Genomic DNA, 26,735 nt, shown 5'->3' with positions numbered 1-26,735 from the left:
ATTTTATTCGATGAAAAGACACAACGCACAGAATGTCAGACTTGACACTTTCTTGGTAGTTACCATAGCAACATAGTGTAGTTTTGTTGGTTACAATAACAACAGTAACATACTTTTACTAGTTGTTGTGTTTTCTTGATGGTTACCATAGCACCAATAACAGACTCAGACCCATGATACTGTTTCTCACTTTATTCTGCTTAAAAATAAACAAGATTTTGTTACTTTTTATTTAAAAAGTGTGACTGAAATTGTTTGTAACTTAATCAAATTATTTACAATTATTTTGATGACAAAAATGTCTTACAATTATAAAACTAGATTTTTGTAAAAAATTTTGGTAAAAAAATTAACCTTATATTACATTTTACCGGTATTTTCTAATTTAAAATTTACATTACTCATGTTTCCTGAATTTTGTCTTTATTAGTCCTGAGAGGTTTCTATATTTTAGTTGTCTATGTTACAATTCCAGAGACAGTAGATTACAAATTAACCAATGGTGTAAAATTATTTTACAAAAATCTTCATTGATTATTTTTGAGTTCTCATGTTCGACTGTAACTATCCACTTTTTGGTCCACAATTTTGCCAAATTTTATGTATTTTAACAATAATTCCTTGAACCAAATGTGCCAAATTCAATGTTCTCTATATGGTTGATAATTTTTTTGAAAAATAAAATGGAAATTTTGATTTGTGAAATTTGACGTAGGTGTCAAAATGGTTGAGCATGCAACGTGTTTGCATTACTGGCAAGCATATCCTTTTTAAGAATTCAACTGAAATAAATACCTCTACTGTAAATACATTTCATTCACTATTGTGAATTTCATAAGGCATGAATTATAAAAACATTTATAAATGTTTTATAAAATTCAAATGATGGTTTAAAACCACTAGACCAATCACCACGTGTTCAGGATGCATGGCTGTAAATTGGCCAATGACTGACTGACTCATGGTAATGACATTATTAAATGTCTTCAGTTAAGTTGTTCATGCCTTGAAATTCAGAGTAATGTACTACCCTGGGACTATGAGTCATGCCTTAACTTTTTCACCACCAGACCTTCTCGCCCAAATTCCTTTTTTTTCTATATTCTTCAATATTTCTGGAAATGAACCCTAATTTTGGAGCCAACAGACAAAATTTGAGTCAACTTTCAGTTTTTACTCAAAAAAAATGTGGATATTTTTGTCCCAATCTTCTGAAGGAAAGTGCAGACTATAAATGCGACTATTTTATGAATTTGTGAGGAAGGAGGGAATTGGTGGTAAAAAGGTTAAAAACGTTTCTTCTGATATTTAACTACTAGTAAATCTCTTTCCTCTAACCAAGCAAGATATGTTAAAAATGTCTTAATCACCATACATTCAACTTTCCTGTATTTTACATGTGTTACAAACAATCTAGTTTATGTCTATTGTACATTGCATGGGACTCACACTATAATGTGGAGTGATGAATGGAAATGGACAAATCATAAAAAAATGAGAACATTTGTCAGATATTTGCTTGTAATCCTTGTAATGAAATTTTTGATTTGGCAGCACAATATATTGGTAAAGAATTTGTAAACGAGGATATCTTAATTTTTCAGAATTTCGATATATACTGTATTCCATAGGCCCCTGAATATGTATGTATAATGATATTGTATTGTATTCCTTTAGGCCCTTGAATATGTATATTGTTTGAAAATAAATGTGTTGTATTTCAAATTTGAATCAGGAATGGAAACGTACATTATGAGGTTATTAACTGACATCACTTGTTCGTAAAGCTTGTTGATACGAGTCGCATCATGGTCTAGTATTATTCCTGAATTGCAGTAAGTGGATAATAAAACCTTTAAGAACATAAGCATCAGCCAGTTCTACAAATAAGTGATGTCAAATGATAGTCTTTTATCACATGACCAACTCCAAACAGAGAAATCATGATTTTACGGAACCGCAATTGGAAATTTATGCTAATTAGGTATGACATCCAATTGTATCAGCAGACGTTTATTGCATTTATGGCCACCAATGGTTTTCAAAATCAACAGAAATATTACTCTTTTTCTTTGTAATAAACTTTTATTCTTTATAGTCATTAAACGACACGAATAATTGTTGTTATTCAACCTGTTTTCCCTATATGTTTTTCAAGCACACACAGACTGATGTCATTTATTGAGCATACTACCACGTTTCATGCAAAACAATTCTTGTAAACAAAAAATTGTGGTATCATCAATATTTTTCTCTGAAACAAGATTTCATCAAATTGGTTTCCAAATTGTCGCCATTTTGCATTTTTTAATCTTTAAGTGTCGTAATTTCATCCACTAAAATTTTGGTACATTTTGCACATTTTTCTGTATTTTGTGTTGTAATTGTGGACAAAATAGGCAAAAATTCTTCATTTTCCACAAATCTTGATCCAAAAATAATTGATATCAAAAAAGTTGACTATTGTGTTTAACTTTTTCACCACCAGACTTTCTCACCCAAATGCTTTTGCAATTTTTTCCTATATTCTTTAATATTTTTGGAAATGCACCCTAATTTTGGAGCCAACAGACAAAAAATGAGTCAATTTTTAGTTTTTATTCAAAAACTTTGACTATTTTTGTCCTAGTCCCAGTCTTCTGATGCAGACTATAAATGGAACTATTTTGTGAATTTTTGATGAAAAGAGGGAACTGGTTGGTGAAAAGCTCAGTGGGCAGCAAGCTTTGGAATTTGATAGATGTGAGTGTGCGGTTTTGCCAAACACTCCTCATCGCAATTTCTCGCTGTTCTTGCAGCGGCTCGTACAACATTTACCAAATTATCTCATATTTATCAAAACATTATTGATCAAAAATTATGAGTGTTCATTAAATGGTGATGAAATTCAATAGTAGAAATACAGCAGTTATACTATGGACTCGACAACATCTAATTGTAATCACTCTAAAGGCAGCCATATTAGCATTCAACCCTCAGGTTGTACTTGTTCCTTTGTACTTGTGTGTCTCACTTCCCGAACTGCGCAAGTGCCGCTGGGCGGAATTTGTAATACAATTTTCCTTTGCATTTCTCCATAATGTTTTTTTTCCTGTAATCTCGGAGAGCCCTCGCCATTTTCTGATACGTCATTGGTTTATGGTGGCCTTTAATTTTACCCCATCTTCTGGCTACCATTTCTTTGCCATCACCGCTGGTAAACTTGAATAATCCTTTTTGCCGATCTACCCAGCTCAGGCAGCCGTCAAGCGAGTTTGTGTCAAGAAGATGAAAAATGAACTTCCATAATATTTTTCTTTCTACTTTTACTGTAAAGGAATGGGAAAATAAAAGTTCAGTTGTCTGAAGTTTTTGTTCATAATTGTGAGGGCGCCCTCACTATAGAATTGATATTACCATGGTTCAATTGTTTGAATTTTTAATTTCGTTGGTCATAATATGTCTTTCTTTGTATTATTCCTCTGGTTATTTTCTGCATGATTTGATAAATAAATAGTTTTGACCCAATATATAATATACAAACAATTTTGCCTCTACTATGTGTAAAATAATTCATAATTATAGCCTTATAATTTGGGTATAAGAAATACCTGATAAAATTAACGTCAAATTTAAAAAAAGTAAAAAATGCAGCAGCTGTGAACTGCAATGTGAAAATGCTATAAAAATAAACAATAGACTGAATATTATTCGTTACAATAACTTGAAACAATGGTTTGTATGTCTACCTTTCTTTTTTTCTCCATTTATTGGGTGTTTTCTTGGTCGTCCTCTCTTTCTTTTAACAACTGTATTTGTATTACAAGTTGTTTTGTTATTTTCTTGGTCGCTGTGATCCATGGATAGAGATAGCTAGAAGTAAAAATAATAGATATGAAAGTAATTTTATTGTTCAACAGGAAAAGTATCGTTGTCTTCATTGACTTCACACTTCCAGTCTATAATCACAGTGTTTCAAGTAAAAATGTGTGTGACTTTTAAATGTTTTTGTTTGTTTTTTTGCACCTTGCATCATGGGAAACGTGCGACTTTGGTATTCACTCTATTTTTGCAGTGCATCATGGGAAATGGGCAATTTTGGAACAATTTTTTTTTTTTGCATCATAGGTAACATGTGCAACTTTGGAAAGTTTTCGCTCTATGTTGTGCATTGCTTCATGGAGATTATTTAAATGAATGAAAAAAAATGAAATGAGAAATCATGAATGACTGAAAGTTTACCTGATTTGGATTGTCACTTGGGGTTTGAGCGACTCCCATTACTACAAGCAAAAACAAAAACATTTACATGTATTAATTTGTTTTTATATTAAGTAATATCAGAGGTACATTACTTGGGGTTTGCAACTACAGTGACATGATACCAAGATCCTGTTTCAATCTCGCTCTCGCATAAGCGTTCCAATTCAGAAAAATGCGAATGCGCATGCCCGAGGTAACTAGGATACTTGGATGTCCAGGTGGGTCAAAATAGCTGCTCACAATATGACGGATTACGATAACTATTTTTTCTGTTGATTTTTGATGTATTACATTTTTTCACTATGAATGTGGTAATACGTGTTTATTACACACCGCCTATGTCATGTCAGAAGGTCGTAGCATCAGTCTCGCTATCTATGAGATGAGACTTGAATGGGATCTTGGCATGATGTCACCATACAGTACTATGCACGTTGCAAACCCCAAGTAATGTACCTCTGGTAATATCAAGAATTTAAAAGGCGGTGGTCATCACGAAGTATTTGTTAAAATAGGTGATTTTCCGTTCAACTGCAATATCTCACAAGTTGTGTGAAAGATGTGTGTTGAACATCTGCCGCAAAAATCGAACAATTTGATTTTGAACTCAAATATCTATAATTTGTTGCTCCCATCGATAGGACAATCTTTGACAGGGGAATATTGGGTTTGAATACCCCTACTTCATCGAAATGTGAACAGCACATTATTAAGCGTGGAAATATCCCCTCAATATTTATTCCCGTTTTGTCGAATCCCACACGATGTTTCTCATCACTACAACCTTTGTTTATCCTGTTCTTACGTTTGATTTCATGCATAACACGGAATCTCGCAGTGAACGGATAATGTATTTTACTAAGCTATGAGTCCCATATCAAACAGGACGTGGCACGATGACCACCGCCCTTTAAATTTATAAAATCGCTTGTTTACTAGTCACATTTGTCTTCCTAAATATTAGTAGTTTTCATAATTCAAACTGAAACAAGGGTTTTTTATTGGCCAATAGAATAACATTGGAACATTTCAAAATGAATGAATGAATAAAGTTTATTTCACTATAAACATATAATTTGAATTTTAAATATATATATTTTTAGATATTTTAATATATAAATTGTTTATAGTGAGGATCACGAAAATAGTTCCCTAGAACTCGTCTAGTTCATGACCCTTATAAAGAATGAACAAAATAAACAGTAAATAATAATAATATTAATAAATTTTGTCAATGCACAATGATTGGCTGCTTGGATTCAACTGGAACTGAAATTTATAAATAATCCTATAGAAAAAAGAATGGGTTTGTTGTGCTGAGAGTATACGTCTTGATTTTTTCATTTGTGGTACAATTTTTTGTGGAGTGAAATTATTAAACTTCATTTCAGGTCTCATGGCAACAAGATGGTAAACAAAATACTGTATAAGGTTTTTATTTTTGCTTCTTTTTCTGATACTGTAAAATATTTTATTTTTACTAGTTATTTATATTTGCTATTTTCACTTAAAGGATAATTCAGTAAAAATAAAATCCAGCATATATACACTTATTTCTACATTTAACTCATCCAAAATCACTGATAAAATAAACTCCATTCAAAACATTCAAAAAGTCTTTTCAGCGAAAATTAATTCCAGCTAAAATACAGTAACTAATTAACAAATTGAATATAATGATCCCACGCTTAGTTTCCTGTGGACTTAGCATTTTGTCGTTCCAGGTCAGTACCGTTAAAGTCCTATTATAAACCGCGGTTTATATTACAATGTATCAATTTAAAAATTGGGATCAAAAGCTCAAGTTCGGGGTGCGGTTTCTATTACGTACAAGGTTTTTATTTTTGCTTCTTTTTCTGATACTGTAAAATATTTTATTTTTACTAGTTATTTATATTTGCTATTTTCACTTAAAGGATAATTCAGTAAAAATAAAATCCAGCATATATACACTTATTTCTACATTTAACTCATCCAAAATCACTGATAAAATAAACTCCATTCAAAACATTCAAAAAGTCTTTTCAGCGAAAATTAATTCCAGCTAAAATACAGTAACTAATTAACAAATTGAATATAATGATCCCACGCTTAGTTTCCTGTGGACTTAGCATTTTGTCGTTCCAGGTCAGTACCCCGGTATGTCAAAGGGTTTGGTGTTATATTGGTGCAATAAAATCATTTTGATATATAACATCCTTTAAATAACTGCAGTAGCACAGCTGCAAACTATGACAAACTTATGCAGAACAAACACAAAGGCAAATTTACTGTATTGCTCTTAAAAAACCCAAAAGTGCACTTAAACATATAACCCCAAACCACAGGTGAATTGAAAAGACAAAATGCAAAGTCCACAGTAAACTAAGCGTGTCGTGTTTATATTCAATTTCTTTATATTCAGTTTTCAGTCGTCACTTGAAATTTATATAACACTAACCAATATTTTTTACAATTGTGATGTATGTTTCAATGTAGGTGAATTTCACTGAAAATTTGATTTTACCCTATGCTATAAAGCTTTTATTTTTGCATATTTCGATAATGTGCAAAATTTAAACCTACTGTGAATTCAAAGTTAACAATAGAATGCATCGTTTTCAGTACATCCAGTAAATTTAAAGGGCGGTGGTTGTCGCGCTGCGTGTGTTTGATTCCCATGTAAATAAACAAAGTATTTTACATGCAATATGAGTCTCATATTGAACAGGACATGGCACGACGACCACCGCTCTTTAAAGCCCAGTGTATCAAATATTTAACCCAGTGAAAATGTGCTACTACTGCAACACGCTGTACTTTATAAATATTTATAAAGATGAAGAGAATGGTTCTGTTGTGCTGAGAGTACAAGTCTTGATCTTTTCAGTTGTGGTACAATTTTTTGTGGAATAAAATAAAGATACTCTGTACTTGCCACTCGGAAATATCAATAGGTGATTTTCCGTTCAACTGTGAGATCTCGCGAGATGCATGAAAGACGCGCGTCGTACGTGCCGCAAACATTGATTTGATTTTGAACTTGAATTTCCTTATTTCATAGCTCACATCGACCGGCCGTTCTTCGACAGAGGAATATTGCTTTTGAATACCCTCACTTAAAGCGCGGTAGTCGTCGCACTGCGCATGTGCGAGATATATGGGTCTCATATAAACACAGATGGCGACTTTGACTGTTGCGCAGATCAACGAGTACAACTGAGACGTTTCCAAGTTTTAATTAAGTAATTTTCATGTTATTGGGAGGTATCGAAGGAATCACCGGCTGTAGTCAGTGCAAGTCGCGCCCAGGTCAAACCTCATATTTGTGATTTCCATTTGAAGAGAGCGTTGGATTGTGGGAAACACAAATGTGGCACATGCGCATTGCGATGACTACCACGCTTTAATCGAAATTGTCTATCATCAAATGTGTACAGCACATTATTAAGCATGGAAATGTCCCCCAAAATATGTTCGTGTTTGTAGAATCCCATACGATGCTTGACGCCACTACGACGCTATGACCTTTGTTTGTCCTGTTTTTACAATCGATTTCATGCATAACGCTTGATTCTCACAGTGAACAGAAAATGATCTACCGTAAAAACTCAATCAATTCGGCCATGTAAAAATAAATATTTTTGGGGGTGGGCCAATTGATTGAATAAATATAGAAAATATGTTTCCGAAGTGGTCGATTTGTTTGAATAATTTTTCAACGTTTTAAAACTGGGTTCGAAGTGTGTATCACCGGTAACTGAATAAATATATCGTTTTCCCGAGATTAGAGTAAAGGTGTAGTACTAGTCTGAGACTTGACCCAATTTTAAAACAAACTACGAGCGCGTTCAAGAAATCTGACGCAACCAGGCCACCTGCTGTTTTGTTGCCGTGGAGACGACAGTTTTACGTCACGCTCCCCGTAAATGTAAACAAACATGGTAACGTGAAAAACTGAATAAATATATCTTTTGCGGGATTGGAGTAAAGGTGTTGTCCGGTACATAGAAGCAGGTACAGCTGGGACCTCGGCAGTTGCCTTAGTAAAAAATGAATCGATTCGAGACATGGCTAGCGAGCGACAAAATAAGTACTAATAGCTTGTGGGAAAACTAAAAGTGAGTGTCTTTCCCCAGAGAAATCGCCACTTTTATAGCATGATACTCTGACCAGCCACAACATTATCGCATATTCTTTTGAAATTACCGTAAAGGATGTACATCAGTCAGTACTCGGTCTGACGTACAATGTCGAAATGATAGGCCCAGGATTCACACCTCACGTCGTCTCGTCTGCCACTTTACCGTAACCACGCACCGCTACTGAAACCGCTTCTATGAGAGCGCAGTCTTCACTTCACGGTCATGTTTTTTTACCCACAGTTAAAACAAAACAAAAAATCCACCCGACTTTTAAACGAACAACGTTGCAAGAGGAAGTTTAGAACATAACTGGGACGACTGTGTCGAAACAATCCAGCCGGTGATTTTATTTGGGTCAACCAAAAAAAAAGAAGATATTTTGACGTGCTGCGTGACTGTGTAAACAAAACTACGTCCAATAATAATGACGCTTTCACGTAACACATTTGCGACTTTGTATGACTTGCTTGAAATTCCAAAGACGAGAATCAAGTGTCGGCCTGAATTTTGTTTTCCCTAAACCATGGAGCTTCGTTTCGTCAGTGATGCAATGACTTAAAATATTTGTTCGTTGTCGATATTTTTGGCGTCGTGATGAGAATTTTCTTAGCGATTATTTACAACTGATGTACTGGGTAATTTGTAATGACAATCAACAGAGTATATTTCACCATGGACGTACTAGAGATTTCACACGTCTTTTGTACAACCACGGTTGACACCATGACTGCACATCTGGCGGATATCCCGATTGCTTATACCATGGATGTAAATGCTTATACATGTACATTGTATTTACGTGATAGATGTGTGAAAATATACCTTTGTTGAGAGAGTGACGTAAAAATCGGGCGGTGTCATCACCGGGCGAACTAATTGAATACAAACAATAGACTGACTGGACAGATGGCCGAACTAAACGGATACATTTTAAAATTAACCATGTCGCAAAAAATAGGTGGCCGAACTATTTGAGTGGCCGAATTGATTGAGCTTTTACGGTAAAACTCCCCCCTTCCCGTTTTACAAATTCAATTGCCCATAACTTATTTATATTTACCAGTTGTAAGGCACTGGATGTAACCAATGACGACATCTTTATCAGGATGTACATCGAATATCTCATTGTATTCCGGGTTGCTTATCATCTTGAGAAGCTTTTCACCATTCACATCATGGAACAATATAATGTCTGGAAAGGAGTTTCTCAACCCAAACTTTGTATTTATAAATTTAAAGAATTCTGAGACCAGCGTGGATGACCAGGTTGACATATCTGAAAAGAATGAATTGGAATTTAAAATCCTTCGGCGTAGACAAATTTTTTTTGGGACAGCTTTATATTGCAAAACTACAATGCAGAGAAAAAACATAGAAAAATATAGAAAGAATATTATGGATAAAACATACAATAAGCAGGGAGGTATTTCGTACATGGAAATGCTTTGTAAAAAAAAAAATTACACAAGCTAGGGCCAGACTTTTATTATCCCTTGTTTGGCAAACCCGCCGAATAAACAGGAGCCGAAAATTAAATCAAAATAAAATTTTATTTCAGCATAATTACCTGCCGACTTGTAAGCGCCAAAAAATGCCAAAGAAATATTATTTTTATCTTCATTTTTTTTACCGCCCGCCGCATAACAAATCCAAGTTGCATTTTTGTGGGAATATCGTGAACAAAGAACCGAAGTCTCGTGCAGATGAGAAACAAGGTTATATATGCAATAAAATTTTATTTCATTTCTTCTCTCCGATCAATGATCTCACTTACAATTTTTTGAGAATCACACAAATCTAATGGAAAAAAGAATTTTTTTTTTTTCGCCCTCCTCAAAAAAATTGACCTATAAAAACTCGAGAAACAAGGAATAAAAAAGTCTGGCCTAGACGAGAAAAATGGGAATCATAAGTACCATTTATAAAACAAACTTGAAAAATGTCAACTGAAAACAAATTTACTGTATGTATAAGATAATACAAGTCATAAAATGCAAAAATCATAAAAGAAGCTAGATGGAGCAATGTTAATGCAATGTAACTTTTTTTCACCAGTCTGCTTTTAGTGAAGTTTAATGAGTTTATGACAGACATGATATGCAAGATGATGTAGATTTGATTTTCTAGAACAACAAGTAAATTTAATAGGTGGAAAATTGGGAATTAGTTTTGTATCGTATTTGTATTGCCATGGTGAAATGAAACTATGAAATAACTACAAAGAGAAGGGCCTATCGATGATTGATAAACTAAAATGGATTGGGATATACAATGAAATGAAGGAAATGAAACATGGTCCAGCACCAGTAGATACAGAAATGTACCGGTACTTAAAACAAACAGCCTGTCAGCTGAGATAGCTCCACTGTTAGCAATGCACATTTCAATTAAGAACTGAAATTAGAAAATGAACAATATGTATAGTATCATCAAAATTGAAGATATCATTACAAAATGAACAAATCTGAGAGTACCTACATGTATATGTATAATATCAAAGCAATTGGACTTGTGGTTTTTAACAAGAAGTCGAAAATATCACTTTTTACCAAAAATTACAAAAATATTCATCAAAATCAGAGAATTGAAGATATCATCATGAAATGAACAAATCTGAGAGAGTTCCACATCTAGTACCTATATGTGTAATATCAAAGCAATTACTTTTCAAGAAGAAGTCGAAAAAGTAGAAAGTTGACACGGACGACTATGGACGCCGACGGACAATCACTCATATGATAAGCTCTGCTCGACAAAGTCAACAGCTGAGCTAAAAAACTCGTTAGTGAAATTTTTCTGAGGCCAAAAAGTGAATGCTCTTTGCAAAAAATAAATAAATCTACAAAATGAATGAATGAAAATGTACAAAATGGTTACAAGATTATCAATTGACACAAAAACCATATATACTATTCAAAAGAAAAGAAATGAAACAAAAACTATGCAAATTTGATGAATTTACTAAAGCATCATTTTCTAAATTGAGAGTCCAATTGCCAAACCAAAGGAGAAAAAAACATTACATAAAAAGAAGTGGTCTTTTTTTAATACCATACTTAAAGTAACATTAAACATTTTCTAATGGATCGGTTAGAGTGTCTTAATCTGTCTTGTCTAGAAATGTACACATTTATTGAATGCCCAAGAAAATAAAGAAATTAAAAAAAAATAAAGTATTTGTATATAAAAATAAATAATAAAATATTTTATAAAAAAAATAAAGCCCAAACTAGGATCTTATTTTAATCAGATTGAAGCACTTACTTGCTGGGTATGGGCCGCCTATAATTGTAGCTATATCATTAAAAATATCCTGTAGTGACTCAGTCAAGAAGAGGTCACACTCTGAACCCTGGAAGATAAATAATACGTTAAAAAGGGTGCATGAGTATTTGAAGTGGGGGGGGGGGGGCTACTTCACTAACTAGTTAAAGCAAACTAAATAATAGAACCGGAGGTGGAAGTAGTACCACAGTGGGCTTTCTATTACTTAATTACCTATTTCGTTGTACGTGCTTTCTGATTATTCTGTTATTCTGCGCATGTGCGACACTGAAATGATCTGCCAGGACAGAGGGGGGCAGTGACGCCCCCATGAAAAAAATTATGGGGGGGGCGTCGCCCCTCCAAAGCTGAAACACTTTTTGTCAGCAAAATTTGCCCTCAAAATGCATGAAATAGCAGGGTGTAGATATTAGGCGGGAGCATGCCCCGGACCCCCTAGTAAGGTCGCGTCTTTGGTGCGAGGTTGGTGAGCAGATCTTGTGTAAGCGACTACAACATAATCACCCTGTTTTCCGCTTGTCAAAATGAGGGAAATAATACTGTCGACTTAGGTTTCGGCAGACTCGAGTGTTTTATAACGTTTTGTTTATATACTGGGGTATATATATATTATAATAAATTTCATTGCCAATTTATTTATTTATTAACTCATAACAATCTACTGGGAAAGGTTAAAGGTTACAAAAGAAAATAGTTTAACCTTTTCGCTACATGTCTTTCTGACCACAATTTTTCTGCACTTTCTTTCCTTATATTCTTCAATATTTCTGGAAATGAACCTTAATTTTGGAGCCAACAGACAAAATTTTAGTGAATTTTCTATTTTTACTCAAAAAGCTGGCTATTTTTGTCCCAATCTTCTGAAGTGACTATTTTGTGAATTTGTGATGAAAAGATGGAACCGGTGGTGAAAAGGTTTTTTGACGACTTTTACCCCTAAACAATACATTGTAAATCATAATATTCAAAATGGGGAGTATCTAGGAATGTGAATTTTGATTGCAAATTAAAACAATCACCCAAAGCATTTATGACCACTGTTCAAACTATTAAAGGGCAGCGGTCGTTGCATCCTATTCGGTATGAGACTCCAAGCAACGTACGGAACTATTATGACAAAATGGCTTATCTATAACTGTGTCAAAAAGAGCTGAACATACTGATTACAAAATGAAAATGCTGGTTACGAAATGGACATTCTGACTACGAAATGAACATACTGATTACGAAATGAACATACTGGTTACGAAATGAACATACTGGTTACGAAACGAACATGCTGATTACGAAATGAACATACTGGTTACGAAATGAACATACTGGTTACGAAATGAACATACTGGTTACGAAACGAACATGCTGATTACGAAATGAACATACTGATTATGAAAAAGACAAACTGGTTACGAAACGAACATACTGACTACGAAATGAACAAACTGGTTACGAAACGAACTTACTGGTTACGAAATGAACATACTGATTACGAAACGAACATACTGGTTACGAAACGAACATACTGATTACGAAATGGACATACTGACTACGAAATGGACACACTGACTACGAAATGGACATACTGGTTACGAAATGAACATACTGATTACGAAATGGACATACTGACTACGAAATGGACACACTGACTACGAAATGGACATACTGATTACGAAAAGAACATACTGACTACGAAATGGACATACTGGTTATGAAATGGACATACTGGTTACGAAATGAACATACTGATTACCAAATGGACATACTGACTACGAAATGGACAAACTGACTACGAAATGAACATACTGGTTACGAAATGGACATACTGGTTACGAAATGAACATACTGATTACCAAATGGACATACTGGTTACGAAATGGACATACTGGTTACGAAATGAACATACTGATTACCAAATGGACATACTGATTACGAAATGGACATACTGATTACGAGCAATTGACGTGATTAAAGAGAATTCTTAAAATGCCAATATCGTGACGACGCTACCGCTGCTTTGTATTTTGAACTCCTGACAGTGGAAATGTATGGGATACTATTTCTATATTTATTTTACATGTGCGCATAACTGTCAAATAATATGCATAATTAGGCAATTCAACGGCGGTTTCTCTCATAGACTGTGACGTTGCAAACATATTTCGTAAATAGACGCGAACGTGTACATTGAACCCAAGAAATGGTAAAATGACAAAACATAGTTCTTTTAACTCCATGGATTTTCTCTGAACCGAGAAACGTGACCCAAGTCTTTTTTATTTTATTTTCGTCATCCCTGTACCATGGAATGATTTGTACAAAAAAATGAATTTTTACGATTGAGCCACGGGAGTGTTCTCAGTCATTTCATAAGCGGCTAACAAAGTGGGTCTTGATTGATAGCACGCTCAGCAACAACCTGACCGTGACGTAGTATTTTGAGCCGGTGAGATTCAAGCGCATATCGTCTATAATCGTAGACTTTGACACATTGCTTTCTTAGGTCTATGCTACATCATAATTAACAAAATATTTGACATGCGTTGTATAAGTTGCGTGGGACTCGCATCGACCAGGAACATTTCAACGGGAACTTCTGGCGATTCCACACAAAATTGGTAAATATGCTGAATTGTATAAGCTTGATGTTGCTAAACCCAGAAAACATTGCAATACATAATTAAAAACGAAATGTGAAGAATATATCAACTTTATTTTATAGGAGGTGGTCACGAATTGCTCAGTATTTTTTTTTTTTTTTTAATGTGGATGTGAAACCATTCAGGAGTGTTCGTACGTCCCTGGAGTGAGGGAAGTTTTGGTTTTCAAAAAAACAAAATACTACAAACTCGAGAAGAAGCTATGATCAATCAAATAGTAATAACAGTTATTTGGCACGCCGTATTTGGAAAGAAAATCGTCGTCGCCCGAAGTAAAAACGTCAAACGAAAAAACGGCCACAAATCTTTTTTTGTGTGTGTTGAAGATCAAATTTGGAGTTTTCTAAAATGTGGTTCACATTGGGTAATTCGTCTCGTACGGTAGACCCTTGTTATGTTAGTACGTATGTACGGCACGCCCATTTATATTTGTATAGCACCTCACTTTTAGTAAACCAAATATCTTATTCAAAACCGCGACGTCCCAAAGTACACGTTGAAGAAGTATCATTTTTCTGGGTGAATGGGTTAATTTGTGTATTTTAGTAATACGCAAAATCAACACAGATGTCTATTAAGTTGTCACGCAATTACATTACAGTGGTTCTATAGTACACCACTCCAACGTAATTAAATTGTACAAAATACAAACCTGAATTATCGGTTCCGCATTTCCAAGCGCCTTTTCTTCGTCCAAACCAGCTACAAATTCGAGGTCCCCGGTGCTGTCGATTCGAAACGGGTTCAAGTCAGACAAGATCGTACCCTGGTGAAAGGACTCACCCATCGCATCCTCTTCGAAATCGTCCACTTTATAACGCACCATAGTACGCCTAATAAGAGTGAAAATGACAATTAATTACAACTTAAAGAACAAAAATGGCTTTAGAATATTTTGGGGGGAATTGTGTCACGATCAAAAACAAGCAAGTGTTCGATGAGTTGGCAGAGTGTCCCACTTTCAACACGCAACAGATGGTTTACATTAATGAGCCAACTATAAAGTTATCCGCAAGAACGTACCGAGTATTTGTGGATCCGCCTTTAGTTTATAGACTGTCTAAGTAGAGCGCCAGTGTGTGTAGCGGCGCAGTAAGCATTGAGTGTGGGCGATGGGGAAGATTTGGCTCTTTATATAGGTGCGCAGGGCAATAACGAACCCACGCAGTCAGAAACACTATTGTCTTTTTTCTGGAATTCCCAGCACTTATATATGTATGAGATACAGAAACTGGATAAACACCGCCAAGTAGCCCTGCGTACGTGGTTGTTTTAGCACCCTAACTTGTAGGTTGTTGGTATCCCCCGCATTTGCCGGTATGTACACGGCTGTGGCGTAACTAAGCTCTGTTATCTGAAATTTTACTACAAACTGAAAACAACAACAGTTTAAACAGTTCTAAATTGATTCAATATATTTACAAAAACATATAATGTACATAATGTTTGCAAATATTGCTTAAATCATAGCTATCATCTGAAAAATCTCAACTGATAAAAGTGGGCGGGGTTAATCACCGGGCCAACAAAAGCAAACACACGAACACCATTATGCTATCCTACTATACTGTCTATGATGCAATATACACGATATAGTTGTATATTTTCCCTCGGGATGCGGATTTGCAGTGCATAAAATTACCGCACAACTTGATTCCCGTGCGAAACCTGGTACATGAATATTAAATAAATAATGTCCATAAAGTTATCATTACATTGAGATTTTATCGAGATTTGTCCCAAAACGGTACTGTTCCCCGGAGACGGAATTATGTTTCCGCTGTGCCGGGCAACATGGACAAGTCACGCCAGAAACTCTAAGTATCCACGTCTTTGCTGATGGTAATAGTATGGGTATGATATTGAAGTTGAGTCGAAGCATTTATACAAGGAAGAATTTGACACGTCGAAACAAATTGTCAACAAACAAGCTATCTGATTGGTCCAGCTGTTATGCGTTATGTTTGAGTAACCAATCAAGATCATTCAATTTTGTTCGTTGCTTCGAATTGACTTTGACGCTGTGTCGTGTGGAGTATCACGTAAGTTGTTGTAATATGTTGCGTTGTAGGTTGATGTACTTGGATATTTTTACGAAATGACACCCTGGATATTGACCAGGCTATAAATCATGTACTAGCTATAAAACACTCCCTGTCGAGTGTGCGCGGGGAATTCCCTGCTGTGGACAGCGTTAAGTAGTGCGAATCGGTGCAGTGAATATTAGGAAAATTAAAAAAAAAAAACCTTCGCGGAATTCACAGCGGGTTTAATTTTATATACATCCTCGTTTGAGCTAGTATGTTAATTAGTTCACTGAAACCTTAGTTCTAATTAGTCTGAGTTCGAACGTGTAACCATAGACCCTCTAACCTGTTAGAGGGTATATGTTGTAACTCTACACACGAAAATAAACTGAACGCCGGGCGCATGCGCAGTCGTCACAGATGACGTCTTATGTCGGATAACGGTCATTTTAATATAGAAGGTGTAAGAATATGTTTTCAATCACTTTAAATGTCCCTGTCTAAATATTCTCAGTGCAACAATGACATTCTCTCCATCTTTGTGAATATTTATAAATTTCAGTACAAATATTGGTCTTTCTCATTTTGTGGTTTATGGTTCAAATAACGGATGCGTGACTGTGTCGCATTGGGAAATACGTAACTATTGACAACATTGTTTGAAAACCTGGAAGATTAATCGATGTTGGCAGCGCTTATCGTTTAGTTTCACCCGCTGACCACTAAACGCTCGACCATGGTGTTGGAAGCAAGTACCATTTTGTGTCATCCACCGAACATGACTTGGTTGCCACACTTGATTCGCACTAGACGAAATGTTGGCGAATCGGTTGATCACAAAGCGGAGCGATGTGGGGCTTTAATATATATAATATTCTTACAAACATACATTGAAGAGTATTTTAAGTTAAAAAGTCAGCAATGTACGACCTACCTGCTTTATTTTGCACAGTGACAATAAGTAAAATCCCTTGAATGTTATTTCTATCTTTTGTCGTTTTCGAATAGACCATTCGCGTTTTTTTCTAGTACGCGCGAGATTATGTCGGACGAAGTAAGGTAAATTGTTGGCTCGTTCGAAACAAGAAGCTTGGCAACTAATATTTGTCTGCTATCTACATTTAATGCTTACAGTAAATACATTTGATTTTATGTCTGTGGTTTTCCGTCTAATTAATTGCAGAGCACCTCTGTGATAAATTCAATTTAATCTGATTTTTTGAGATATCAGAAATGGACTAATCATAGTTCGATAATCAATATGTATGTTTTCCAACATAGTAAGATAATCATATCTGTGGATTACTTCAATAAACCAAATGGATTATTATGCACATTGATCAATTATTAGATTAATCAAATCAAACATTAATCAAACTAATTAGATCATCGCATTGTTTCAGAGTATATATGTACCAAGATTCATTGAAATAAAATGACATGTACTTGAGATACTGACGGAAAAGCTAAAAATTAGTTAATTATGCAAATTAGGTAATTAATATGCAAATATTATTATCCTAAAACCAATCAGGTCTGTCCTATGACATCTATGTATTAAGTTTCGGTGAAATGTGATTACTAGTACTTGAGATATAAATGGAAAAGCCGAAAATTGATTAATTATTATGCAAATTAGGTAATTGATATGCATGGTTTTTTACTCAAAACAAATCAAATCTGTACATTATTCCACAGCATCTATGTACCAGGTTTCATCAAAATCCAATGAGGGGATCTTGAAACAGCAGTAGTACATAACACACACTAACAGACGCACTACGTAACTGCAGACTTCCATTGTGTACTTTGCACACGGCAGTCACAAATATTATGTTTCTTGTTTATATTAAATTCCATCTTACAATGTCTAGTCCAAATTATAAACAACCGAGAAAGTGAATAAATAACTTGTCAGTCCATAGTCAGTTTATTTATAGACCCTCCAGTACTGGAGGGTCTATGGTTTATTTCTATGAGTCTTTGCGGAACACACATGGTGGGAGTTTAATTATAGATATAATATTATGTATTTTTGTATGTTTGATTGTCGATGAATTTTGTAATTTAATATAACTTTGTAATTTGTGTCCACTTTTTATCTTGAACTGTTAATTATTTTTTACTATCTTGTACTTTTTTTGTTCTTACTGCTGTACTTTCCAAAGTCAGTCATGTGTCAATAAATAAACTGTAATCTTGTAATCAAACAAACTAGGACTTAGTCTAGCCATGGAGGTATAAACAGATATTATACCTCCATGGTCTAGCCATGGAAAGTACTAACAGAGCCATTGAGCCATTTTTTACCTCCATGGTCTAGCCAAGAGAACTATTTCTAAGGTTTATGTCCCGTGCTAAGGAGCTGTGCGCGAACGCAACTATTGCCTCGCTTACACGACAGCATTTTATCGGAACCCAACGTTTGACTCGAGCTGTCTCGGGATTGGGCTCCGATTAGACGTGACCCTGACATGGCCCTGGCCGCATCGGGTCGAAATCACGCCCTCTATCGTCTTCGTATTTTTTTGCAAAAACAGTTGATGCATAGACTTTGAAATACCGGGACAGGCAACTGCGGTATTCATCAAAGACAAATGCTACAAATTTATTTTTAGGTCTATGAGTTAATGACTGAATTACCACCCCTCGATTTGTTCGTCGGCGGCGATTGTACAAATCGTTAACAACCATAGTTCGGCTTCGATAAAAGGCTGAGTAAACCTGGCAATCTTTTAGGCTCCCCACCTCATATTCGAACACCAATAAATTGCATTTAAGGACATCGTACCACCGGAAACGGCATTACGAATTTATTTCACTGAAGTTTGGGATTTCCAAAGATAACACAATAAATCTGTAAATCATTACATTAATTTTGATTGGGAGAAGGAAGGTTGTTAATATATATGATGGTCACGGGTGTATGCAGGTGTGAAAACTAAACACAGTTTTGACTTTTCACCTACCCATTGTTGAATGTGTCCACAGAAACTAGTTCTGGGCCCACGGCGTCGTGAGATAAGATGGAACTCTTATTAGAACGTTTTAGGGACCCTAAAATATGGGATATTATTATGGAATGGTGTTTGTGAAGTAAAGCAAGAATTATAAAAATGTTGGTAACCAGGTAGTTGTCAATAAAGGACTGTCAATGAATGATAAAATATTAATGTCAATGTGGACGATGATGGGCACGCATTCGTGAACTATTCGTGAATTAGTCGTGCACAGTGCGGGAGCCTCCCAGTTCGACTTGCCACGACAAAATCGTGGCCAAAAGTCGCGCAAGTGTAAGTTTCTCGACAATCCGTATCTGCATTCTACAACACGTTACTCAATCAAAGGTGAAAAAAATTACTTTTTCTGTAAAAAAAAATAATTACGCATTTATGCTGGCGATAAGAATTATTTTTTTCACTTTTCCTAGTTAATTTCTGTTTTAGTCGCATTGCCTCCAACTCAAACCACAACTCGTTGGTAAATAATCGATGAAATAGTTTGTCTGGACACATTCAAGTTCCTCTCACTGTCACCTTAAATCTTTGAAATTTTTGTGTTAATCCGACGACAATAAGTATGCGTTATTTTTTGTTAAAGACCTTGTATTTTGAAAAACATAAACTCCTAGAAAACGTCCATGAAGTAACAGCAAAGATTTTCAAGCTTGTTTATCGGCACAATCAATTTGTTTTTCCATCAAGGTCAGTTTTAACATGTGTAGGGGCATCCAAATGTGTAAGGCTATTGGAAACCAAAAAATAAAGGAATGGGATAGCTATAATTGGATAAAATCGGCAGATGAAAACACCAAAATCAATGATTTTTTTTCAGTGGCTGTGTGACCTTGTGTCTGACAGATTTATATGCAAATGACTAATCTGTAAAATAAACAGGGGCGGAGACAAACCACTCAAATGTTTGGAAACACCATTGTGTGTCAGATAGCTACTGATAACACATCCTTACATTGATTTGTCTTGAGTTTATCTTTGGAACTTATAGGCATACAGATTAAACCTGTGTTGTTGATTTTGGAAAACACTACTGAGGCTGCCTTGCTTCCATTCAGAAAATGCTTCCATTCAGAAAATCAACATTTTAACCAACTTACATGACATTCTATGGTATGTTGACTTTATCAGATGAAAGTTTATAGTGCATTTCATCAATTAATAAATAAATGTGAAAATCGTAATTTTCAACACAAATAATAGTCTCGCTACCTTAAAAGAGATAGTGATTTGTTAGCATTTAAGGTAGCGAGACTATTATTTGTGTTGAAAATTCCGATTTTATTGTCGTTGGATTAACACCAAATTTTCACAGCTTTAAGGTGACAGTGAGAGGAACTTGAATGTGTCCAGACAAACTATTTCATGGATTATTTACCAATGTGTTGTGGTTTGAGTTGGGGTCAATGCGACTAAAACAGAAATTGAAATTCAGCACACTATTTTTCAAAACGCGTTGCTTAAATAAAACTGATCAGACACATTCAATTTACCAGACTATTGAACAACTAGGAAAAGTGAAAACAAAACTTATTATCACCAGCATAAATGCGTAATTATTATTTTACAACAAAAGTAATTTTTCACTTTTGATTAAGTAACGCACCGTAGAATGCAGATACGGGCATGACAAACACACCTTTGAAAAGCTTGAAGTCTGACGATTCTAAAAATATATACTATCCTGGGTCTATTTGTAGTACACCAAAGATCCCCATTTGAACATCAACAGTTTCTCTGACACATTTTTCCGGTTTCATTCAATCCTGACATTTTTTATTCAATGTGCTGTAATCTTTGAACTGCTAAGTTGCCGGAATCGAAATCAATACAACCAACTCGATAGATCCTGAGAGATATAATGTGTATGCTTTTTATCACTTTTCTTCTAAACATTTCATTCTGTGACTTACACTATTATTTGGATATTTTGATTTAGGTCCAGAAAATAAAAAAATAAAAAACTTAAAATTAGTCACGAATCTTAATGATGCACGTCATTTTGCGATTTGATTCAAAATGGCCACTGCAACTGGTAGTGTTTGTTCTTCGGATATATCTTTACAGAATTGGTATAAATTTGGTACATGGACGGTTTCTCAGACAAGCTTTTGCCGATTTCAAATTTGGCATGACACATCGTGGGCTATTCATGCACATCTTTTTGTTTTGTGAATTGATTATTACAAGGCTATATTTATCATGGAATGATATCTCATATATTTATCCGTTAAGCTAGTTTTCATGAATCTTTTCGTAGAACACTTTTTTTTGGAAGGTATCGAAGGCTTTCCTCGCGTTAATTAGTGTGCGTCGCGCCCAGGTCAAAAGTCATGCTTGTAATTTCCATTAGAAAACGACCACCGCTATGCCTTAAAGCGCGGTGGTCGTCGCGCAGCGCGTGTTCGAATTTCATGTAAATAAACAATGTATTTTACACGCGTTGTGTACGACGCTATGAGTCCCATATCGAACAGGACGCGGCGCAACGACTGCCGCCCTTTAAACCTGTACACCTCACGTTTGTTCATCAAAACCATGTTGTCGCGCTGTTTATGACTTTCCACTTCCGTCTCATAAGTTTTCCTGTGTGAGTAACTTTTTTTTTCTCCGACGTAACAAATTCTGCCTTGTACAGTAGAATAGAATAGAATAGAATAGAATAGAATAGAATAGAATAGAATAGAATAGAATAGAATAGAATAGAATAGAATAGAATAGAATAAAATAAAATAAAATAAAATAAAATAAAATAAAATAAAATAAAATAAAATAAAATAAAATAAAATAAAATAAAATAAAATAAAATAAAATAAAATAGAATAGAATAGAATAAAATAAAATAAATTAAAATAGTGTCCAAGTGTTTATGATATTATATATAATAGTATAATACTAGTACATAAGATTCGACTCAGCTAGCGTGCATGCGGCGCATGCGTACTAGTATTCGTCACAAATAAAATCGAGTTATTTAGGACAAACTGAACTCTGAATGAGCGAGGAATATAAAAAACGGGCCAGGTTTTAGCTTTAATAATAAAGGCAATGCCCAGCCTCATAATACCATGAACCAATAAACAAACAAGTCATTACCTACTGAATCTTCGATCAGTGCACAACCCCTTCCCCTAAAAAACGTCCATCTACTGATAATTTAATACAGGAGTAAAGAGATATGTTCATCGATATGCAACAGCCGAAAAAAATCACATAAATCAGCAAGTTACTCCAAAAACAGCACAAAATGTAAAATTATTTGTTATGGTTGAACTCAAACATAAACAAAATTCTCATTTTAATGGCGACAGAAACCTTAAAAGTCGGTCTTATAGCTATAACATTTTGCATTGAAATATTTATTCAGAACTGTGAATGAACATATTTACTTTGTATTATACGTGTTGTAAATTGTAGCAGATTATGTTGAATGGTCGATGGAAGGCGATTTTAATGTGGCATAACCACCTGTCATTTTGGACTTTGTTATTATGGAATACCGATGATGCCTTGCTTTATATTTTGTCATTTTCTTTATTATAAACATAATGCAAATATTTTTATTATAAAATATCTGTGAACATATCCCCCCTCTATTGCATATGTACAGGACGGTGTTGGTTGGTTCAGTAAGTTATTTGCTGGTGGGTGTGCAACATGGAGCATTGACTTTGATGTCTTAGTCATTATGACGTTCAATATGTACATATATGTATACTTGGTAAACTGGTATAAACTATTTCAAGCTATAGAGGCAAGTGAACAAGCATCAGCTTTCGACGGAAATGACACTAATAAATGATAATATTACACTAATATTGCGAAACCATTCAAATAGATATGTGGAAACTGCGGGGAAAAAATGTTTTACTAGACTCCCTAGACAGGTTAAAATTACTATAAATCAAAGCATCTAAGCAGGAAGTTGTCAACACTGTGGTTGTCCGAGTCTTATTTAACCGGAAATCACGTACTGTATTTGTCTAATGATGAATCCTAGGGTCCAAGTTCGCGGAGAGCGCTTATAGATTGTCCAATAGTATTTAATCTTCCAATTCCCACCGCCTTTCGAGCAACAATGAATTGCATTTGAAAAAAAAAAATACAAACGAAATATCGTGCATGAGGGGGCTTCATTGTACGCTTGTTTGCTGCTGTTTTCGCGAACTTTCTGTGACAGTCTTTAAAGTCGGCAAGGGAAACGCCAAACAACTTTAAAATATTCCGTATAGAACTAAGGTGAACCGATTCGGACAGATGAGAATATTCGTCTACGAAATCTGCATTGTTTCGTACCCACAGTAACTAAGTGTATCGATGTAATTAAATGACCCGAATTTTGATATGATACAAAAAACAGACATCCGACCTCCGGAAACTGCAGTCATTTCACTGGTGACGTTTGGGATTTTCCAAAGCTCACTCATGTATCTATGTCTGTAAATCATTATACTAGTTTTGAGTTGAAGGAGTCCATTTTTAGGTGGGGGAAGAGCAATTTTGTTAATATATTTGATTTATGCGCTAAAAGACACACGTGATGTTTTGGTCTGATTCAAACTGGTTTATGTGTTCCTGGGAGATGTCGATTTGATACACCAAAACATAGAAACCTAATCATAATTTTTGACAAAATTGGTCATAAATCGCATGACAATGTTAATTAGTTTATTATGTACAATCATGAAGCAAATGTCCCGTGGTACGGTGAAATAGCATTATGTTGTGTGTTTTTGAGAAACGTGTTCTAATATTTCTTGAAAATTGCTATTTTTAGAACAATTCCATAGAACACACAATGTTAATGAAAAATTGCATTTTTTTACACTTTTTAAAACCCAGATTTTTTTAATAATTCAGAACAACAAAATGTACCCTATCATTAACATTATATGATTTTCTTTCAGCCTATGTCACCGGGCTAGATTTTAAGATATTGCATAATATCTCTGCCATAGGAACCTGTTGTAAAAGTGTTATAATAGTGTCAAAATGGCGACTTTCCACAAAAATACAACCATCAATTTCTCGAAAAAAGGCTGGTGACACCCAACATATTTTAGGTCAATATCCTTATATTGTCTTGGAGTACAATTTTAGGCTTCTACCTCAAGGTGCCGTTTGACATAACACCCTTTTTAACATGCTTAAGGTAGCGGGACTATTATTTGCACACTTGTTTTCATCTTCTAATTGTGACTAAATGACTACAAATAGACCCTGGAAAGTATATATTTTTAGAATCGCCAGACTTCAAGCTTTTCACAAGTGTATTTTGCATGCCCGTATCTGCATTCTACGACGCGTTACTCAATCAAAGGTGTAAAATTACTTTTTCTGTAAAAAAAATAATTACGCATTTATGCTGGCGATAAGAAGTATTTTTTTCACTTTTCCTAGTTGTTCAATACTCTGGTAAATTGAATGTATCTGGTCAGTTTTACTCAAGCAACGCGTTTTAAAAAATAGTGTGCTGAATTTCAATTACTGTTTTAGTCACATTGCCCCCAACTCAAACCACAACTCGTTGGTAAATAATCGATGAAATAGTTTGTCTGGACACATTCAAGTTCCTCTCATTGTCACCTTAAAACTGTGAAAATTTGGTGTTAATCCGACGACAATAAGTATACGTTATTTTTTGTTAAAGACCTTGTATTTTGAAAAACATAAACTCCTAGAAAACGTCCATGAAGTAACAGCAAAGATTTTCAAGCTTGTTTATCGGCACAATCAATTTGTTTTCCCATCAAGGTCTGTTTTACCATGTGTAGGGGCATCCAAATGTGTAAGGCTATTAGAAACCAAAAAAATAAAGGAATGGGATAGCTATAATTGGATAAATTCGTCATACGAAAACACCAAAATCAATGATTTTTTTCAGTGGCTGTGTGACCTTGTGTCTGACACATTCATATGCAAATGACTAATCTGTGAAACAAACAAGGACGGAGACAAACTACTTGAATGTTTGGAAACACTCATTGTGTGTCAGATAGCTACTGATAACACATCCTAACATTGCTTTGTTTTGAGTTTATCTTTGAAACTTATAGGCACACAGATTAAACCTGTGTTGTTGATTTTGGAAAACACTACTGAGGCTGCCTTGCTTCCCTTCAGAAAATATACATTTTAACCAACTTACATGACATTCTATGTTATGTTGACTTTATCATATGAAAGTTTATAGTGCATTTCATCAATTAATAAATAAATAAATACGGCACCTAGTAAATCGACACCCTGTCTGTTTCAAATGTCGATTTCTTACCTTAAAATGCGAAACAAAAATTTTAGAGGGGGTCAGGTGTTACGTTAATAACCATTGTTCATAATCGCTAACTTGGTTTTATTCAAAACTGCACAAATCCCGCGTTTTCTGATGATATCCGACGATTTCATGAACGAAAATGGCCAGCAGCCAGAATCAGGGGGGGGATTCGCACAGAGTTCTGGGTAAATGAAGGAAATACTCGCTGTTACGGCACGCCTGATTGGCTGAAAATTAGTATGCGCACTTGATTTACCCAGAACTCTGTGCGAATCCCCCTTGATTCTGGCTGCTGGCCATTTTCGATCATGAAATTGTCGGATATCGCCAGAAAACGCGCGATTTGTGCAGTTTTGAATAAAACCTAGTTAGCGATTATGAACAATGGTAATTAACGTAACACCTGACCCCCTCTAAAATTTTTGTTTTGCATTTTAAGGTAAGAAATCGACATTTGAAACCGACAGGGTGTCGATTTACTAGGTGCCGTGTTTCACAACTTTATTTATATACGTATAGCGGATGATTGTTTTTGAAAATTAGTATTTATTGATTTTCAGCCCCCAAGTGACTGTGGTATGAACAGTGTTTGAAAAACCGGTCGCCCGAGTCCATCAAGATTTCTGCCGGGCAACAAAGTTTCATAACGTCGTCGCCCGGTTTTTCACCTAATTTTGTGAGCACTAGTTTATACAGGGGTTTTAAAAATAGTGTTTCGATTAAGTACTCGGCAGTATACGGATTGAAGTATAGGCTATTGCTACATAACACCATAACTGCCTTATTTGTTGCATCATATTACAGCACTCGTACATATTGCTACATTGTGACAATACCTTGGTACCTCCATGGTACAATAAACACTTTCCGCCAAATTCACTCATATTCCGAGCACTGAACAGCACACAGCGAATATTACCCACACAACTACACAGTAGATTAAAATAATTTTATAAAGCAGGTGAAGTTAAACATTGCATATTTGAAAGACAGTGTGTTTTCTGTACAATATCTGAACGAGGAAGGCATGCTTATAACGTTAGTATCCGACGACATCCGAGATATGACTGATATGTTCCGATGTGCACTGGAAGTCGTTGGTGCCGACTACCATC

At 35.0% G+C, this 26,735-nt stretch overlaps 1 protein-coding gene across 1 annotated transcript in view; it reads right to left on the bottom strand.

The window, feature by feature from the left end:
* Positions 1–177: 177 nt before the first annotated feature.
* LOC100377691 (retroviral integration site protein Fli-1 homolog) overlaps positions 178–26,735 on the bottom strand; it is a 36,820-nt gene continuing 10,262 nt past the window's right edge. Inside the window, exons 2-7 of the mRNA XM_085491779.1 lie at positions 14,958–15,138; positions 11,631–11,718; positions 9,427–9,642; positions 4,222–4,262; positions 3,729–3,852; positions 178–3,308 (exon numbers count right to left, since the gene is read on the bottom strand). Of these exons, the coding sequence (XP_085347905.1) occupies positions 3,010–3,308; positions 3,729–3,852; positions 4,222–4,262; positions 9,427–9,642; positions 11,631–11,718; positions 14,958–15,131 (942 nt within the window). The 5' untranslated portion in view covers positions 15,132–15,138 and the 3' untranslated portion in view covers positions 178–3,009. The remainder of the gene's footprint in view (positions 3,309–3,728; positions 3,853–4,221; positions 4,263–9,426; positions 9,643–11,630; positions 11,719–14,957; positions 15,139–26,735) is intronic.

This window comes from Saccoglossus kowalevskii, chromosome 17 (genome assembly GCF_978046115.1).
Source record: "Saccoglossus kowalevskii chromosome 17, keSacKowa6.1, whole genome shotgun sequence".
Taxonomy (NCBI): domain Eukaryota; kingdom Metazoa; phylum Hemichordata; class Enteropneusta; family Harrimaniidae; genus Saccoglossus; species Saccoglossus kowalevskii.
This window is presented reverse-complemented; position numbering and strand designations above follow the sequence as displayed.